The 19,647-nt window shown below is 54.6% G+C and overlaps 1 protein-coding gene across 4 annotated transcripts in view; it reads left to right on the forward strand.

Annotated features, from left to right (window-relative positions):
- RPS6KA2 (ribosomal protein S6 kinase A2) overlaps positions 1–18,419 on the forward strand; it is a 300,754-nt gene extending 282,335 nt beyond the window's left edge. For 3 of the 4 annotated variants that reach the window (XM_059940843.1, XM_059940842.1, XM_059940844.1), the window contains exons 15-21: positions 3,247–3,336; positions 5,100–5,258; positions 6,760–6,921; positions 9,510–9,586; positions 10,822–10,939; positions 14,531–14,668; positions 15,348–18,419. In XM_059940843.1, the coding sequence (XP_059796826.1) occupies positions 3,247–3,336; positions 5,100–5,258; positions 6,760–6,921; positions 9,510–9,586; positions 10,822–10,939; positions 14,531–14,668; positions 15,348–15,473 (870 nt within the window). In that variant the 3' untranslated portion in view covers positions 15,474–18,419. Of the gene's footprint in view, positions 1–3,246; positions 3,337–5,099; positions 5,259–6,759; positions 6,922–9,509; positions 9,591–10,821; positions 10,940–14,530; positions 14,669–15,347 lie in introns of those variants that run through there. The other variant, XM_059940846.1, reaches the window with a different exon arrangement.
- The last annotated feature ends 1,228 nt before the right edge of the window (positions 18,420–19,647 follow it).

Consider the following 19,647-nt stretch of genomic DNA (forward strand, 5'->3'; position numbering starts at 1 on the left):
ATTTGTTTAAAGTAATTGAACAGGAGAGGGTATCTGTTGAATTTTACAAGGGGTTCCGTGCTCTACTCCTCTCCTGTCAAGTGTATCGATCCTCTCGACACGTCAGCAGAAACGCCCGCCTCCGAAGGGTGTTCGGCCAGCCTGTGAGCTCAGGCCCCCTCTCGAAGCCCCACGCCATTCAGTGTCCAGGAGGGGAGCCTGTGCTGGAGAGAGATGGGGAAGAGGAAGATGGGGAAACGCAGAGACCAAAAGGGAGAGGGGAGAGTGTGTGGATGGCAATGAAGTCTGGACCAATCCTGCCCCCGCCCTCAGCCACCAGGAATAAGGATGTACCAATACCCACCTGCACGCTTCACCTGCTGAGGAGAATCACGTGGTCTGCCATCCTTTGCTGGGGCCAGACTTGCTTCACGGACTCTGGAAATACACAGCTTGTCAAACAGCAGCCCCGTGAGAGTCTGGTTTGCCAGCCCCGTTGGGTGCTGACCTGTGGGTGGCCTCCTGCTGCAGGCGAGGACAGATCCACCGTTCGTCCCTGCTTGTGGTCTGTCAGCATCATTTGAGCATCGGCACGGAGAGAGGAGGCCTTGCGGCTGAACATACTTGCTGAGAATGCCTCCCTCGGTTTTGCTGCGTAAGCAAGATTATAAAACAAGACTGTTCTCAAAATAAGGGACTCAATTAACCTGGGCTCGCTTGAACTAGAAGCCAGTCCCACAACAGCAATCCCAAGAAACAGACCCCACGGAGAAGAAATTCCTTGCTGGATGCGTCTGAACAATGTGCTCAAACCACCCACCCACCAGGCTCTGCTGTCCCCCACGGACCTGGGCTTTGTGCTCAGGGACCGGTCATCACACCTCACTGCTCTGTGTCTCTTCTTCCGGACCTTTCTCCCAAAAGAATCCCAGAAAAAGATTTGTGGATAAAAGCTGCCAGCCTTTGCTGACAACAATCAGGATCAAAACGCTGGGTCTGAACAGAACTTGCTGCTGTGTGTCGGTCCCACGTTGCCCAGACTATAGGAGAGGTAGCGGCCGGCTGGGCAGGTGCAGGAGCCCGTGCTCGGCTCCACTCCCCGGGGGCCTCCCTTCCAGGCAGGCACCCACCCTCTCCTCCGTGCCCACTAGGGACCCCATCACCCCACCCTGCCTGCCCTCTGGCTTCCAGTTGGTTCTGCCGGGGTGGACACCACAGGAGGGAAGAGGGTAGAGCCCCCAGCCCCTGTGGGTGCCCCGTTCGTGCAGCCGCCCCTCTGATCCCATAACTTCTCCCTCCTCCCCCTGCTCTGGGCCATCGGCATAGAGAAAAGGCTTCCTCTTTCTTGTTTATCTTGCATCCTATTCTATTGTGATTTATGCTAAAAATACATCTCCTTTATCATGAAATTTTATTTGAAAAAAATGAATCTACCACTAACTTTTTAAAAAACCACTAATGATTTTAACCTTCTCACATTGCAAAGGGATCGCAGCCCAGGGATTGAATGGCCTGGCAGGCAGCTGGGGCAGAGACGGTCCTAGAACCCTTTTGGTCAGCGTGTGATCCAGGCAGCGTAAGGATGTGCCCCGCGGCCGCCTAGGCGTCACGTGTTAAGGCATCCCCTCCACCCCCCACTGAATGAGCCTTTAGAAAAATCTCCTCTAGAAGGATGCGTTGTGTGTTGGCTTCTATCAATAACAGAAGTAATCCCGGTGTCCTAGCTAGAACTTTAGTAACAAAAGGAGGAAAGCTGTGTCAAGAAAGGAAGCTGGGACTTCCGTGGTGGCGCAGTGGTTGAGAATCCGCCTGCCAATGCAGGGGACACGGGTTCGAGCCCTGGTCCGGGAAGATCCCACACGCTGTGGAGCAACTAAGCCCGTGCGCCACAGCTACTGAGCCTGCGCTCTAGAGCCCGCGTGCCACAACTACTGAGCTCACGAGCGACAACTACTGAGCCCACGTGCCACAACTACTGAAGCCTACGCGCCTAGAGCCTTTGCTCTGCAACAAGAGAAGCCACCGCCATGAGAAGCCCGCGCACAGCAATGAGGAGTAGCCCCCGCTCGCCGCAACTAGAGAAAGCCCGCGTGCAGCAACGAAGACCCAACGCAGCTAAAAATAAACAAAAAGTAAATAAATTTATTTTTTAAAAAAAAAAAGGAAGCTTGGGTTTTTCCTTGTTGAACAACGTGTGTCACGGGGCTCATGGTCCCGGGCGCCGATGTCGTCAGAGCCTGGCAGTGGGTTTAAAACCGAGACAGAGAAGCGCGGGCACCACGACCATCTTCCACTGCAGTGAAGGGGCGGCGGGGGGTCGGGCGGGCAGAGCTCCAACGCTGGGTCCTGTGCCACCCGAGCTTTCAGTTCATCTAAAGAAGAAAGTGAGTGTCGCGCAAGCCTCCGCTTAGAGCCGTGGACGTGAGAGAGTGAGAGTGCATTTCCCTCACACTCTAGCAGTGAGATGACTACACGTCCTCCACGTGGCGAGTGTTTTGAACTTGGGTGAAACTAATGCACAGAAACGATCGTCCTCTTCTGAGTGTCGTTTCCCACACGCGTGCGGTAGACTTCGCCTGAGTGGGGTCCCCTCCCCAGCCAGCTCCGTCCCCGTAAGAAGCAGGCGCAGGGGCCCAGGAAGCACCAACAGGTGACCCCCTGTTTCCAGGTGGGCTTTCATTCATGACACCCTGTGGTTGGAAGCCATCTGTGTTCATGGGGTAAGAGGATTTTACCTGCCATCCTAAGACCTGGGCCCCACGTGCCGGGAGGAGGAGGAGGAGCCAGAAGGAGCAGCCGTACGTGTAAGTCACAGCACAGCCTCAGCACGCACGCCGCCGCGGCGTCTCTTGCTGAGAACCACGCTGGGTCTCACTTCGTTGCCGGCGTGTGACCACCGAACAGGGCGAGAGACGCACAGCAGCCGGAGGCCCACCTTGGACGGAGCAGGGGGCACAGGCCGCCAACCCAGAGCCTGCGCCGCGAGTGGTAGCAGAGCATCTGCTGCTTTCGGTGGTGCCCGTGTGAGCTCCCCAAACCCACCCGTCTTCATCCAACCCTGCCATAGCTCAAAATTAGTGTCTGGAGGCAGGTGCTCTCTTTTTAATGTCAGTCTCCTTTGCTCTTTGGGAAAGCAAGGATTGCCATGAGTTTCTAGGCAGTTGTGGGTTATCTTGGTTGAGCTTGAGCCGGAGGGGAGGAGGGGCAGAAAGGGTCCCCGCCGCAGGCGCCAGCTGGAAGCCTCACGTCCATCTCTGTTTGTTTCAGATCATCGATAAGAGCAAAAGGGACCCCTCGGAAGAGATTGAGATCCTCCTGCGGTACGGCCAGCACCCCAACATCATCACCCTCAAAGACGTAAGCGCCTCCGTGCAGCAGTGGTGTCGCTTGCTCTTTGTGTCTCTCCGGCTGGCGCCAGAAGCCACCGTTGATTTGGTGCAAGCTGGCTGCTCGGCTCACCAGCTGCTCCTGGCGCCCAGGAGCTCGGAGCCGGAGGGGGTTGCTGCCCGGACACCTCAGGGTCACCCGGCAGCTGGGTAGCCCGACCTGCCGGGCCGTTGATTCACATCCCATTGATGGCACCCCACTCCTCCCAAATCACATAATGCGCACGTGTGAAAGAGGAGAGAGAGCTGGTGTGGATTCTCATCCAGGTGTGTTTCACCTCACTGTCATGGAGAGCGTGGGGCCCATGAGATGGGCTCCAGATCTGAGACTCCAGATCCGGAGCCCCTCCCAGCTCCCTTCGCTTTCCCGACTGGGCGATCTGTGGCCCCTGTCCCTGAAAGAGGGGAAGGGAGCAGGGACCAGTCACACTGGAGCCAGTTGGATGCACCTGGCAGCGTCCACAGGGGCCTAGGGCCGGGCCTCGGGGGTCAGGCAGGGGAGAGAGCCTCGTCTTCCTCTCCACCTCCAGAGTGATCCCAGCATCGTGAACCCCAAACCTCAAAATACTGGGCCACCTCCATTTCCTTCGGGCCCCATAAATGCCTGGAGTAAGAGGGCTTCCAAATGCCAATTCAGTTCTGAGGAAAGCGTGAAACAGGCCTTGTGTGAACACAGCTTGAAGTGAAGCCCAGCTGCATTCCTGTGGGTCTCAAGTCAGCTCCCCCGCACGAGATCAGTCCCCTTGCTGTTTCCTTTGTCGTGCGTATGCGAAGATCCACAAACAGAAATCAGCGAATTTGAAAACTCCCGAAGAGCTCTGACTCTCTTTCGGATGAGTGACGTCACCCTGGGCACATTCTCGAAAGTAGCGCATTTGATCATAAACTCAGAAATGAATACAACAAGATCAACTTCACATCGTTTATTGAGCTCCGTGCCAGCCAGATTGTTTTAGTGATTTGTTCTGAAATCATTGACTTGGAAGCGAGAAAGTCACCGTAGTTAGGTGCTTTGCACCATTTCCCTCTGGTTCTTCTCAGCACTTGGGCGGCCCCTCTGCTGGGCCATCGGCCTGACAGAGACCCAGAGCTTGTTGGTTTGGTTTGTCTTTTAAGTTCAGGAGATTAACGCTAGTATGACTAAAGCTCTCTTTATGTACTGCTTTTCTGAAATACAAGCAGATCAGCCCTCCTACCTCCTCTCCTCCCGGACTCCCAGGGCTTGTCCCCCCTCACAGGGCACAGCCGCATAGAGGGCCCCCGGGGTCAGGCTCCCCACCCACCCCGGACCTGCTGGGTCTGGCCGGCCTGTCAACCTGCTCCTTAAGGTTTGAAAAGCACGGCCCTGGGGAACGCTGCCCCCTGGGGCTGGGCCAGCATCCGCGTTGTCAGTCTGAACGTCGCTCTCCCGGAGGCGGGGCAGTACCAGGGTTCACGGCAGCTGAATCCATCCACGCAGCTCTCAGCCCTGCTGACCCATGCCCTGCCCAGCAGCAGATCATTAAAGCTGTTTTTTCCCCAAGAAGAGCCTCGTCTGGCATGCCTAGGAAATCTTCCCTCGTTTTCTACAGAAGTCTTGCGTCTGCTCCCAGGGGAACACTGAGACTCCAGGCTCTCTGCACTGACGCGCCCCCTGCCCCTGCCGGGGCGGCCCCTCTTTCCCAGCGGCCAGCGGGCCCGCAAGGGTGCCCGCGAGGTCCCTGAGGCCTGTGTGCTCTCCCGCCCCACCCCCAGGTCTACGACGACGGGAAGTTCGTGTACCTGGTGATGGAGCTGATGCGGGGCGGGGAGCTGCTGGACCGTATCCTGCGGCAGAGGTACTTCTCGGAGCGGGAGGCCAGCGACGTGCTGTGCACCATCACCAAGACCATGGACTACCTCCACTCCCAGGGGGTAAGGCCCCGCCCCCCGGGCAGCCCCGCCCCTCGGGGGCGGGGGGGAGGACAGAGGAGGAGCGGGACCCGGGGGCGCTGAGAATCCACGGGCTCAGGAGCTGGGAACTCAGGTGTCCTCGTCTTCCTTGTGAATCACAACCATCCCTCTTGGGTCTAAATGATTTTAGGCACACACGCGGTGTGTCCAGGAGCTAGGTCAAGAAATTAAATTCACCGAGACCAGGTAGAGCAGAAAAGTAGTTTGGGCTTGATAAAGGGAAATTTGGACTGTTCGCCAGTTGCCCTGTTGAGAACTGAATTCCTCCACCAATGCCAAGGAATATGGTGACAAAATGACAGTGACCACTGAGGGTTCCAGGTGCTGCTCTAAGCTCTTCGTCTGGGCAGTTCTAGACTCTGGATCACACCCTTTTCACAGATGAGGAGACCAGAGCACAGAAGGGTTGCATATCGCGCCCAACGCTGCACGCACAGCCGGGTTCTAACCCAGCACCGTGCTTCTAGACCCCTTGCCCTCAGCCCCGGACCCCCACCTTCTCAGCACCTCCCAGGAAGCAGCAGTGCTTCCCTGGCCAACCGTGCACGTGTGGCTGTCAGCTTTTAAAATGCAGCCCCGTCTGACCAGGACATTCCTCCAGGGCCGCACGATGGTCATTTCCCAGGACGGTCAGACTGTAGAAGCAGCCCTTCAGATGATGGTTTTGCAGATTGGCTTCTGTTGCACGAGGGGGGGCAATAGACCTGGAACTGAAGTCTTTTGTTTCCTGGCCATCGGAGCCAGGCCTGTAGGCCGGCTGCCGGCCGTGGCCCTTTAAGCTCCCTTCTCTGTCCTCTCCCTGGGTATTAGCAGGACAATGAGACACGTGGGCCCAAGCCATATGCAGGCACACCACGTGTTCTTACAATCGGCCTCTGTCCCCTTCAGAAGAAACCGCTTTGTGCCCTAAACAGCTGAATAGCCGCTGTGCTTTGAGGTGTTGCCGGCCCGTCCTTGGTGCTCAGAGCGCCCTGACGCTCACTCCGCACAGATGCGGCTCTCGGATTTCTGTCCGCTGGCCGTGTGCACATGACAGAGGCTCCTTGTCTGCGTCACCCGCTGGGGTGCCCGACACCTGCCCGCTGGAACGTGGCATCACACAGCAGATGTTTATCTTTAGAAATCTTCCATTCATGTTACTGAGCTCACCACCAGTGTCTGTCTGTGCGATGGCCCCAGCGGGCCTCCCTGATCGTGGACACATGCTTACTTATTTATTCATCCAAATACTCACCATCTGAGGGGCTTAGGTGGGGTCCTCGATTTTTGAGTGTCAGTGTGAGAGAAAGAGAGGGGGGAGGACCTACAGAGATTAGAGCATCCCAGCCGATTGCTTCCTGCCTCAGGACCTGCCCAGAATAAACGACTCCAAATAAACCCTTATCTCCTGAGTGCATCCCCGCTTCTCTCTCCTGCTCCATCCTGGGCCCCAGCTTAGGCGTAATTCCTTGTGCCTCTCCAGGTTGTTCATCGGGACCTGAAGCCGAGCAATATTCTGTACATGGACGAGTCTGGAAACCCTGAATCCATCCGAATCTGTGACTTCGGGTTTGCCAAGCAGCTGCGAGCCGAGAATGGGCTGCTGATGACCCCCTGCTACACAGCCAACTTCGTTGCCCCGGAGGTGAGAGGCCCACTGAGCCAGCAGGGAGACGGCCCTTTCCTACTTTCAAAGCCACTGCACAGTTTGGTGTATTGGAGTCAGCAGTAATTCTAGAGGGTAGAAATGAGAAGCTTCGGTCTTTTTTTTGCTCAAACACAGTTATTTTATCATTTTATTTCCTATTCGTAAAATTTGTAACGGTGAGGTTTGCGCATAGAATTGTCATTGTGCTCTAGATGATTTTGATCAAATCTGCCTGTCTGTTAGGAGTTGCGGTGAGAAATAATGCGTCAGTCTCTCCTGCAACCAGGAAGGGAGCCAGTGGGTCACCTGGGATCAGAAATCTCCCCAACAGCTGCACCAGGAGAGAGTGCACGTGCGTGGACTTACTTGGTGCCAGAGTTCTTGCTCCAGATTGTTTTCCAAAGCTCCAGAAGCGAGTCAGGTGCTATGGGATTGAATGTTAGGGTTCCGCCAAGATTTGCGGATGAGAACGCACGTGAATCCTGAGGGACCTCCCTCCCGCCCCCTCTTCTCAGGGCATCAGAGACCTCGGCAGCACATCTCGTATGTGCTGTGCCCTTTTCAGGCTCCTGGGGATCATTTCCGGTAGGTGCTGAAGTCACTGTTGTGTTTGTGAAGACAAATCCAGTTTCTTGCTTTTTAGAAAAGCAGCCAAACCTGAGATGCTGGTGAGAACAGGACTGGAAACAGAAGAGCCTGACATTGCTGATGGGGGCGGGGGGGGTGGCGCGGGGGGGCGGTCAGGAATGAAAACAGACACTAGGTTCTGCGTGGATCCTTCTGGTGGTTGAAGCTGCTCCAGAGTGGCCCTGGTGGGTGCAGTGACGGGTACAGAAAGTCCTAAGAGAGACGCATGCTGGCCCCTAGTGGCCAGTCTGTGAGCTGAGAGCTGACCCAGGTGGGGTCCACAAGGTGACCATGGCCAGTGGTCCACGAGGAAGATGTCCACGTGCCTGCCAGGATACGGATGGATACGCAGCTGGGGCCATCATGAGGCTGTCCAGATGCCACCTGTAACCCCTTTAAGAACAATCTGGTTCTATTTGAGCAATATTATTGCCTATTTGATCGCTACTAATGTTAATAGTATTGGTTTTAGTGATTAGAGGCTACCTTACGTTGGTATATTACTTTACCATTTACTGAGCACTTTTACCAGTATTTTTTGCTTTTATCCTCCTATGCCACATGAAGTGGGCAGGGTAGATACTGTTAGCCACAGACACCTCACAGATTCAGAAAAAACCAGACTCCATGTGTTGAAGGGACTTTGAAGACCACTCAGCTAGTGAACATGGGCAAGGGCTTGAACACCGAACGCTTGGTGTGTTCACACGCCTCGGTGACCTACCATGCTGCAGGCACCACGCCTGAGGTACAAAGATCCCGGCCCTTGTGTCTAAGGAAATTGAACACGGCTCTCCTGACTTCACGGTCAATGTCAATCCAATAACCTGCAGTCGCCCGGAGTGCTTGTGCTGCTTTCTTTATTGTTATTCAACTGTAAACGTATCAAGAGGATTGCCCTCCCCTGAAGTGTGTAATCCTGGGACGCATGAAAACTCTCCCGTGTTAACTAGTCCTCAGAAACTCAAACATAGAATTACCAGGTGACCAAGCAACTCCACCTCTGGGTACAAACCCAGAAGAGTTGAAAGCAGAGGCAAGAACAGATATCTATCCACCCGCGTTCACAGCAGCGAAAAGGTGGAAACAACCCAAGTGTCCATCGATGGATGGACGGTACAGTGGAACATTAGCCTTAAAAAAAGAGGGAAATCCTGTCCTACGCCACGACATGGATGAACCTTGAGGACAGTGTGTTGAGTGTGATACGCCAGAAAGAAAAGGACAATTATGTGATTCCTCTTATATGAGGGACCTAGAGTTGGCAAATTCATAGAGACAGAAAGTTACATGGTAGTTCCCAGGGGCTGGGGGGAGGGGAGGGGACGTTGTTGTTTCAAGGGGACAGAGCTTCAGCTTTGCAAACGGGAAAGAGTCGTGTGGACGGGTGATGCTGACGGCTGCCCAGCACTATGACAATATGAACGTACCTAGTGTCACTCTGTCACTCTGTCACTCAACCGTACGCCTAAAGACGGCGAAGATGGGAGACGTCATGCCAAGTATACGTCACCAGAGTAAAAAGAAATTCTTCTGTTTTGTTTTGGTTTTTGTTTGGTTTGGTTTTGGTTTTTGCCACACCGCACGGCTTGCAGGATCTCAGTTCCCCGACCAAGGATTGAACCTGGGCCACCACAGTGAAAGCCCGGAATCCTAACCGCTAGGCCACCAGGGAGCTCCCAAAATTCTTCTGCCTTAAAAATTAAATGTTTCCTTTCCAGTCTGTCGTGTATCTGGCAAGAGCCAGGGCTCCCTGTGTGCGCGGGTCTTTGGGGAATCCTACTGCAGGGAATTAGGGTTGGCTTTGCGGCGATAAACGACAGTCCCACTGAAGTCACCCCTCATCCCCAGCCATCCCCCCCACCCCCGCCGGGGTTATGGACCCATCACAGCAACATGCTGTGACCTTGAATTTTCCCTGCCAAGTGCTTATCCGTCGTCTGCTTTTCCGCTGGCAGGTCCTGAAGCGGCAAGGCTATGACGCGGCTTGTGACATCTGGAGTCTGGGGATCCTGCTGTACACCATGCTGGCGGGGTAACGCAAACCCTCACGTGGCTGTCGGCGCTCAGGGCACCCCTGCCGAGGCTGCTGGCCCTTGTGGGCCTGTCCCTGTGCACGGGTGTGGGCCCACACCTACAGGCCTTGAGTTCAGTCTCCCGAGGCCCCTGCAGGACAACCAGAGAGCAAGGGCAGGAATTCATGCCTTGTCGTCAAGTGTGTCTCTGGAATTAGGGAACTGGGGCTCCACGGCTCAGCTCAGCTCATCAACAAAAACCCAAGCCTCTGACCACGGGTCCGCGTTCTCACCTCTGCACCACGCACCCTCTGCAGAGGTCACAGCATCTTTCCTTCCAAACATCTTCTCGAGCCAGGAAGCAGCAGCGAAGAGGCAGGCAGCCCAGGCTCTGGGTCGTAGATTCACCCTCGCTAGCTCTGCTCCCGGTGAATCACAAGAGCGACTGAGAATGGCCTGCTTTTTGCGTGGCCTCAGTGAGGTATTTCCTAGTCAATCGGTGACTAGTGTCGCAGTGGAGGGGGAGCCCCGGTGAGCCTGGGGCCGTGCCCTGAGGGCTGCAATAGCAAAGGAGGCCCTGCAGTTTCTTCCCAATCCCACACTTTGTGATTCTTCTGGTGCTTACTTTGCCAATACATAAACTAGGAGCACAAACCCTGCCACTGAAGGAAGTGCGTTAGAATTACATATAATTTCCCTTCTGGGGAGGCTACACTGACCCGCCCTGGCTTATGTGGAGGAACGACAATAAACATCTATCACACGCTTGCAGTGGGGCAAGAACCGTTTGCATTTGGTGTGTGTTGGTGCGTACCGCTGCTGTAGATCCCTGCGAGTGTATTATTCTGCCCATTTTGCAATTGAGGTTCAAAAAATTCATTTGTCAGAGAAGCCGGAGTTGGTAATAGATCGACCATGGGTCTCTCAGACTTCAAATCCCAGGCTCCCATCCACTATATACCACACTGTCACCATGGAAACCGCATCACCGGGGCAAACCACTGTACCACACTGTCACCGGGGAAGCCAGAAACGGTCCAGAAAGGCTCATCCTTGGGTCCACAGAACTTTCTTCACTGGCCGAGTAAGGAAAAGAGACACAGCAGTAAGAAATAAATTACACTTTACCATGAATCCTGGATTTGGGGCATGATGGGAAAGAAAAAAGTATTCTGTTTACAACAAAGAGGCAAAATGAACTTTATCTTAGATTATAAAATGGAAGCTCATTACCACAAATTCTCTCATCACACAGATTTACCCCTTTTGCAAACGGACCAGATGATACCCCTGAGGATATCTTGGCAAGGATTGGCAGCGGGAAATACGCGCTTTCCGGGGGAAACTGGGATTCCATATCTGACGCGGCAAAGGTGAGTACATTGCCCGGTGCTCTTACTTCTTAGGCGTGGAGATGCTGCAGTAACCATTTTATCTTTGAGCAATACGAGAGGATACTTCTCGTGTAAATAATATAGATATTTTATACTCATAGATTTTTTTAAGACACACAGCCAAAAAAAAGAAATTTTGCAAAAATATTTCATAGCACTTTTCACATTTTCTACAGTCTTGGTGTATTAGGGTTCTCCAGAGATACAGAACCAATAGGATGTGTATGTATAGAGACAGAGACAGAGAGAGACTAAGACAGAGGGTGAGAGATTTATTTTTATGGAATTGTGGAGGCAAGTCCAAAATCTATAGGGCAGGCCAGAAGCCTGGAGACTCAGGGAAGAGTAGATGTTGCAGCTCTCGTCCAAAGGCCGTCTTCTGGCAGAATTCCCTTTTCCTCGGGGACTTCAGTCTTTTTTCACTTAAGACCTTCAACTGATTGGATGAAGCCCACGCACATTATGGAGAAGTTGACAGATTTAATTGTTAATGTCACCTTCACAGAAACATCTAGACCACTATTGGTTCTTTTCTTGGGGGGGGGGGAGTGTGTGTTGGCCTCACCACACGGCCTGTGGGATCTTACTTCCCCAACCAGGAATCGAACCTGCACCCTTGGCAGTGAAAGCGCAGTCCTAACCACTGGACCACCAGGGAGTTCTCTAGACGAGTGTTTTTTGTTTTGTTTTGTTTTTCTTTTTTTTCATTGAAGTATAGTTGATTATGTAAGTTTCAGGTGTACAACATAGTGATTCACAAGTTTTAAAGATTGTACTCCATTTATAATTATTATAAGACAGACGGGTGTTTGACCAAACACTGGGTACCATGGCCTAACCAAGTTGATGCAGAAAATTAACCATCACACTTTTAGGGATGTTGCAAAATGATTGCCCTGAATGTTCGCAGACTGATCAAGTAGAGCTCTGGTACAGGGGTGTATTTCTGTCATTAAAAAATACTTTGAATTGGGGCTTCTCTGCAGCTGCACCATTTGTGACCAGCCCTGTTTCTCTGTCCATCAGACTTGGAATTCCTCTCTAATCAAATAGCAAATTATAGTCCAACCACAGTAAGAAACAGCATCAACAGTCTATTTCCTGTGTTTCTATAAAATGACCAGAGGAGGAGAAATTCTGGGGTTCTGATTCCAGCTCTGCCATTACCATCTCTGTGTGACCTCATCCAGTGATGGTGGAGGAGATGATGGAGGTGATGAAGGTGGTGAAGAGGATGGTGGAGATGGCAGAGGAGATGATGGAGGTGATGGTGAAGGTCATGGTGGAGGAGGTGATGGGAAATTGTGGAGGTGATGGTGAAGGTCATGGTGGAAGAGATGGTGGATGTGGTGGTGAAGGTCATGGTGGAGATGATGGGAATGGTGAAGGTCATGGTGGAGGAAGTGGTGGAGGTGATGGTGAAGGTCATGGTGGAGCAGATGGTGAAGGTCATGGTGGAGGAGATGGTGGGAATGGTGGAGGTGATGGTGAAGGTCATGGTGGAGGAGATGGTGGAGGTCATGGTGGAGGAGATGGTGGAGGTCATGGTGGAGGAGATGGTGGGAACAGTGGAGGTGATGGTGAAGGTCATGGTGGAGGTCATGGTGGAGGAGATGGTGGGAACAGTGGAGGTGATGGTGAAGGTCATGGTGGAGGTCATGGTGGAGGAGATGGTGGGAACAGTGGAGGTGATGGTGAAGGTCATGGTGGAGGAAGTGGTGGAGGCCACGGTGGAGGTGATGGTGAAGGTTATGGTGGAGGAGATGGTGAAGGTCATGGTGGAGGAAGTGGTGGAGGTGACGGTGGAGGTAATGGCAGCTGGCATTTAATGAGCACTTCCCCTGTGTCACACCCTGACACCCGCAGTGCTCCTTCCATCCACTCTGTTTTGAATGGGTATGGGAATTGTCTTAGTTCCAGTTCCCACAGTAGAGCCACAGACCAGGACTTGGGTGCTGTTGGTTTCTTTGAGAGGTGATTTCAAGCAGGAGTAGGGGGCAGGGAAAAGTTAGCAGGAAAGGAGTCCGTCAAGTACAGGACACGTTACCAAGGTCACAGCTGCAGGGAGAGGGTTTCGCTGCCTCCCAGGACCTTTTGCCGACTTCTCCCTGCTCCTTCCCTGCCATATCTTGCCCTCGCTCATTCCCCTGTGCCTTTCCCCTCTCTGTGCTCACCACACAAAACCTCCAATCCTCCAAAAACAGGCAAAGCCTACAGATTTGTATGTTTTTATAATACTTTATCTGCCTCCTGCATGCACTGTATAAAAACACACTGCTTTACTGTGAGCTTTTTTTTTTTTTGGCCTCACCACGCAGCTTGCAGGATCTTAGTTCCCCAACCAGAGACTGAACCCCTGCCCTCGGCAGTGACAGTGCGGAGTCCTAACCACTGGACCGCCAGGGAATTCCCTACTGTGAGGTCTTGAGCCAGTCAATAAGGGTCTCCCTGCTTTCATTGTTTACACGTGGAAATGGGGAGAACAGTCCTTCCAGGAGATATTTGTTTCAAGAAGTTACCAAGATTAATGTTATCAAATATTAAAAGGCATTGTATTTCTCTGTAGAAGAAGGATATTGTATTAGTGTATAATATTTCTTCGTGGCGGTTGATGACCACAAATTCTGTTGAGTGGTTCAACTTCACATTATACAGATACTCTAACTGATTTCATCTCATTTTGGAATGTGATGGGAACAGTAAAGGAAGGAGAGGAGGCTAGTGGAAAAGCATGGACTCTCGCCGAGGCTCTTCCTTGGGCACTTGGTGAACAAATATACACATCACGTCTTCACCTACAAAACAGGGATGTAACATTCACCCTCCTTCCCCCAAGGACAGCCCTGATGGCTCACAAGAGCAGGTGCCTGAAGCGTGTGAAGACAGTCTCATGAATTCCATGCAGACGCCAATCACATTTCTAATTGTACATGTGTGTACATGTAGGTACACACATTTGCATGTATTGCCACATGTAAATCTAAAGTGGAGCTCAGTCCTTAAACCCATTGTAGGAGTTTTTGTTGCTATTACGTTACAATCAAATAAGAAAATCACCTCTATGGAACATGAGCCCCTTTGGACACAAGTAATGGCAACAGATTGTTAATTCCACAGTTGGTGATTATTTGTAGCAAATATTTGTGGATTTGAGGATAGTAATATGTATTATATGTGATAAAATGTAACCGAGGACATTGTTATGATTGGTTTATATCCGTGGGATAGTCATTATCTCAGCTTCTCCCTTTGGAAGGTTATCGTTTTTACTCAAATAATATTTCAGTAACTTACACCCGCTATTGAACGTCTCCACATTTGATTTCTCTTCAGACATAAAATCTTTAATACTGTATACACCTGGGGTGGTCCACCAAGTTGACGATGGTTAAAACTTTAAAAAACTTCACATATGTCTAAACCTGGAGGTAGACGTTTGGCCCCGGGTGCGGAGCTTCACTCTCAGCTCGGTGGTTAGGTTTCTCCGCGAGGAGGAGGAGGGGACTCCTGCTGGGAAGCTCAGAGAAGCAGCGGCGCTCACTCCCCTCCCCCCCCGCCCTCCCCCCACAGGATGTCGTGTCCAAGATGCTCCACGTGGACCCTCACCAGCGCCTGACCGCGGTTCAAGTGCTCAGACACCCGTGGGTGGTGAACAGAGAGTACCTGTCCCCAAACCAGCTCAGCAGACAAGACGTGCACTTGGTGAAGGTACCGACCGCCGGTCCCCGCGGCAAAAGGGTGGGAGCGGGGCTCCGGAAAAGCTGCTCCGATACCTGCACGGCTAACCCCAGGGGCCACAGGGTGCCGGAAGGGAACCAGTAACAGGCCCAGACAGGCATCCCAGGTGTATTGACGGTTACTTGGTTCACGCCATACATGCGATCACGTGCCAGACTCTGAATAAGTGACAACTTCTGTTAACACAGAACGGGTGGGGACCCTCTTCGGGGAGGTGTGCACTGCCCCCAGCCGTGCAGCGGCTGGAGTTCTCCTGCTGGGAGCCGCCCATTCAAGACCATCCGAGGGTTTAGAGGTGCTCCAGGAGCCCAGTCACCCAGGTTGGGCCCGGCTCCTCAAGATGGGCAGAGCTGGGGTGCCATTGCCAGGAGGGCACCCCAGGGACCCAGCAGCCGCAGAGCAGATCGGGGGCTGGGAGGACCTCACCCCGGGGCTCCCCGTGAGCCCCAAGCGTCTACCCCAAGTCACCGCACGGTTCACAGATGGGGTCGGGGTGGGGCGTGTGGACACGGCACTCAGAACTACATCCTGATGTTTAAGAGCCGGTGCTCCGTGGTCCTGAAGGAAGGCCTCCCGTAGCCCAGGCTCGGCGAGGACCAGGCCGGATCGGGGGCCGGCACCGCGTCACCGCCGCTCCCTTGTGTTGCAGGGAGCGATGGCCGCCACCTACTTCGCTCTGAACAGAGCCCCCCAGGCCCCGCGGCTGGAGCCTGTGTTGTCCTCCAGCCTGGCCCAGCGCCGGGGCATGAAGAGACTCACGTCTACGCGGCTGTAGCCGAGCCCGGCGCCCGCCCATCCTGCACCTCCTCATGCGGCCGGAGAGGATCCGGGCGGGTGACCTCCCGACGCGGGGCTGTGCCGACCTTGCCACCTCCGCCCCCAGCCCACCAGACGGAGTCCTCCTGCCGCGGACCGTGCCAAGCACCTGGAGGCCCCTCCGGCCCGTGGGTCTCGCGCGGTCATGGCTTGTGTTTCCGTGGAGAGACGTGTTTCCCACTTATAAAGTCAGCAGCCTGGTCTGATTCCCGGCACACACAGCCCAGGTGTCACGGTGTGAAGGTGACGGTTAACGGCAGAGCCCTGGGGGCCCGGCTTCTGCGCCTCTGCCCTTGCCCACGGCTGAGTGACCGGTGGGCACAGGGCGCCTAGGAGCAGACGCCTGGTCCCTCCAGATGATCCAAAGAGCCCTTGTCTCATTGCCCCCCACATGGGACTGAGGCCCCCGCGTCTCTCCTGTTGCACATCTGATGGGGCGAGGCCACCCCAGCACCGGGGGCGGCAGCTTCGCCTCGGTGGCCGCGTTTCACGAGAATCGCTCGCGTCCCCGGGAGGGAGCCAGCCAAACTTGTGCCCACGTTTTCGCGTTCTCCTGAGGACCGGGGCTGCAGGAGCGGCTGCTTCTCGCTCCCGCCCCGGCTCAAGGGTCGCCGCGGCCGCCCCGAGTTTCCGAGAGGGCCTGGGCTTCCCTGAGCGCTGGCTTTCCCCTTTCATGGAAAGCCTGTGGCCCGTGGGAGCCCTCAGTTGGGTTGCCTCCCGTCGGTCCCTTCTCGGGTCCCCTGGAGACCCCTGCCCCCCGCCCGGGGCCAGAGGGGAGCGGAGGGTGCGTTGCCGAGAGCCGGGGCGCCCTTTGTGGAAGCTGTGCTTTCGTGGCGTGCTTTGTGTTTCTGTTGCACAGGTCTGTCCTCACCTGACATGTCAGGGCTATTTGATGTTTCCCCCGGGGCGTGTGAACACAGGAGTGGGTGTGATGCAGGGCGAGCCACCGCCGGGGCCTGGAGGACAGAGGCCTGTGTCCTCCCAGCCGGCCCCGAGGCAGGGGGCCACCGACCAGCTGACCGGAGGGCCCTTGCCCACCGAGCTGTGACTGGCCAGCATCGCTGGGCACCCCCTGCCCTCGGGGGGAGGGGGAGCTCCTGTTGGTCTCAGCCGGATTTTCACCAAGAAGACAATTTTTCAAAGTCCCTCCGTTTCAACTCACTCTGGTACCCAACTCGACCGACCAAAACAAAAACAATGCCTCCTTCTAAAAAATAGCTCCCTAGCTCGGTCTAATGGTTTTCAGACCTGAAAATATAAACGTATCGCAGAAGCTTTAATTATCCCGTGAGCCATTTTTTTTTTTCCTCAGAACCACAAGGAATAAAAAGGTGGGGACAGATTCATGTACCTGTTTTCCCACAAAGCCCTCTTGGGCACTTCTCCTGTTTCTCAATAGAAAGTGCTTTTTCCCAAGGCTCAAAAGACTTCCACCCACAACAGTTTTGTTTTAGGTCAGAACTATTTTGTCTGTCATTAGAAACTTAGGAAAACCTGGGTAGTCCCAGGTCACAGATTTTGCCCTCCCAGAAATCGACAGTGGCCCTTGTATCTTGTTTTTGCCGCACAGGCAACGTCCGGCCCATCAGCCTCCTGGGCCTCTGTCCTGGGCTTGTTGGCACGTTGTTGGTTTGCCTGAAGTCCGTGTGTTGTGATGGAAGCGGACAGAACGGAGAGACAGAGATGAAGCACGGCTGGGAGAGCAGCCAGCGCGTGTCCTCTGTGTGTCACACCAGCCCCCTTACGTGTGCAGCCTCAGTTCTGACCGTTCAGAACCCCGCGGGGATCCCGGGACTCGCCCCGCACCGGACCCCGCCCGTGGCAGGGGCGCCCCCGGCTCTGCTGAACCAACTCGAATGCCCTAAGATACCTCCACTCCCTCACCCTTCTCCAAAACAAAGTGGTACTTGAAACCCTTCTGCAGAGAGGCAGCCTAGAGAAGCTGAGAGCCTGTTTTTAATTGAACTGGCTTAGGTCTTAAGTAGCCAGTGGCTGGGCTTCCTAACCGGCAGTCGGTATGTGAATGAAGGTGCGATCACCGCGTTATTCACCTGTACGGGGCACCTCCACCAGTCACGCAAGGCCTCGCGGGATTTGCACACGTGGTGTGACAGCCCAGCAAGTTAACTGGCTGCCCTGCCCTCCTGTAGAGTCAGACCCCCTCTGGATCACCAGAACCACAGACTTGGTTGTGATAAACCCGAGCCCGGGGTCTCAGGCCTGCGGCCCTGCCGGTCCCCTCCGTGGCTCCCACTATAGTCTCATCCACCCCGGCGCCCGCCCACTTTAAGAGAAACACCTGATGCCCCCCGGAGGGAGAGCTTTGCCCGATGCTGCCCCCCACGTCACACTGGGCAAGAGTGAGATTTCACTTGTTCCCCAAGGGCAGTCGGTCGTGGTTTCAAACTACCCGCGTGTGCGTCGCCGTGTGGAAGGCTGTCAGGGCTCTGAGTGGTCATGGCTCCGATGCGAGCCAGTCCCGCTCATTAACGGCGTGACCCAGCGCCGCTCTGGGGTGGTGACCTTGCTTCACTGGGTCCCTCCAGCACAGGAGGAATCTGATCTGCACTTGTCCTCTCCCACGTGGTTTGGTGGCCCTCACCGCTCCGAGAGCCGTGGGATTCTAGAATGGAAAGGACGCCGCAGGTCCTGAGTGACGAGGAGAAGCCACCCACAGGCTCAGGGCGTCACCGGGAAGGGACCTGCCAGCTGCGGCCGAGCCCGCCCTCCCCCGAGGACACCGCGAGCACTTTGTGTCCCTGCCCGTGTCCGTGTTTACAGGGGACTCTCGTGTTCACGCTTTATATTTTATGTTGGAGATGGGCGGCCACTCTACGATATTTATTACGCTTTCCAGACTTTCTGAATAGATTTTTTAAATAAACATGGGTTTTATGAAGTGTAATATTTTTCTAGCATAACTGTGATATTGGACTTTCTATACTGTCACGAATAACAGTCTGCAGGTGAGCTTCTTACCCGGCCCTCCCCCTCCCCTTGCACCGCCTTCCGGCTGCTCCCAGCCTCTGCTGCCACCAGCTGGCCTCTTCGTGGGGGCGGGCGGCACGGCCGTCCCCCCACCCTGAGAGTTGTGCATGCACGGGGGCGCGCGTGCATGCACGTGTGGGTGTGTAAGCGCGTGCCCAAGTGCGTTGTGATGCGCGTGTGCACGTGTGCACGTGTGAGCACGTGAGTGTGTGTCCGCTCCCCGTGCAGCCGGGCAGGAGACGGGATGGTCGTGTTGGTAGCGAAGCAGGTGGCCCGGGTGGGCTGCTGGGCGCCATCCCCGCGGTCTCTCCTGGGTGTACCACCTGCCGCCTCACGCCCATCTTTTCTTCGTACAGAAATAAAACAAGAAGCTACGCTGTCGGTCGTGAGCTCTGCAACCTAATCTCTTCTTCCCTTTTGGTCAGTTCCTAACCTGCGCGTGTCAGCCGGTGGGCCCCCCCCACGCACACATCTCTGCCATCGTGTTGGGGGCTGCTTCCCCAGCAGCTGAGGGATCTTCCCGAGATCCTACAGCCTCACGGTGCAGGAGCAGTGTTGAATTTCAGGGCCAACAATAACGCCCAAGGAATTCTTTCTCCTGCTGCCCCAGAGCGTGCTCAGAAAACGCCAACTGGAAGAGATTGAATTGGAGAAAGCATCTCTTACATCCGATGTGTGTTCTCTTCTATTGCCACTGTGATAAATTCCCTTAACCTGGTGGTGCTGAACAATTCGTTATGTGATAGTTCTGGAGGTCACAAGTCCAAGATGGGTCCCATGGGGTGAAATCAGGGTGTGGGCAGGGCTGCATTCCTTCTGGAGCTCCAGGGGAGACCTTTTCCAGTGTCCGGAGGCTCCTGGTCCCTCCCTCCAGCCTCAGAGCCAGCCGCAGGGGCCGAAGCTAAGGTCCTCACATCTGTCACCCACCTGGAGCACCCAGGACACGCTCCCTACTGTAAGGCCAGCTGGTTAGCCACCTGAATTCCACCTGCCACCTCAGCTCCCCTTTGCCCCGGGACCAGCACGTGACATCTTCGCGGGACCCGTCACTCTGTCTGCCGGGCCAGCGAAGATCTGGCCACACGTTTCAGCCTGTGTGTGGTTCACAGGGGGACGAGATTCAGGAACTGTGATGCTTTGGGGCT

Source organism: Balaenoptera ricei, chromosome 12, assembly GCF_028023285.1.
Source record: "Balaenoptera ricei isolate mBalRic1 chromosome 12, mBalRic1.hap2, whole genome shotgun sequence".
NCBI lineage: Eukaryota > Metazoa > Chordata > Mammalia > Artiodactyla > Balaenopteridae > Balaenoptera > Balaenoptera ricei.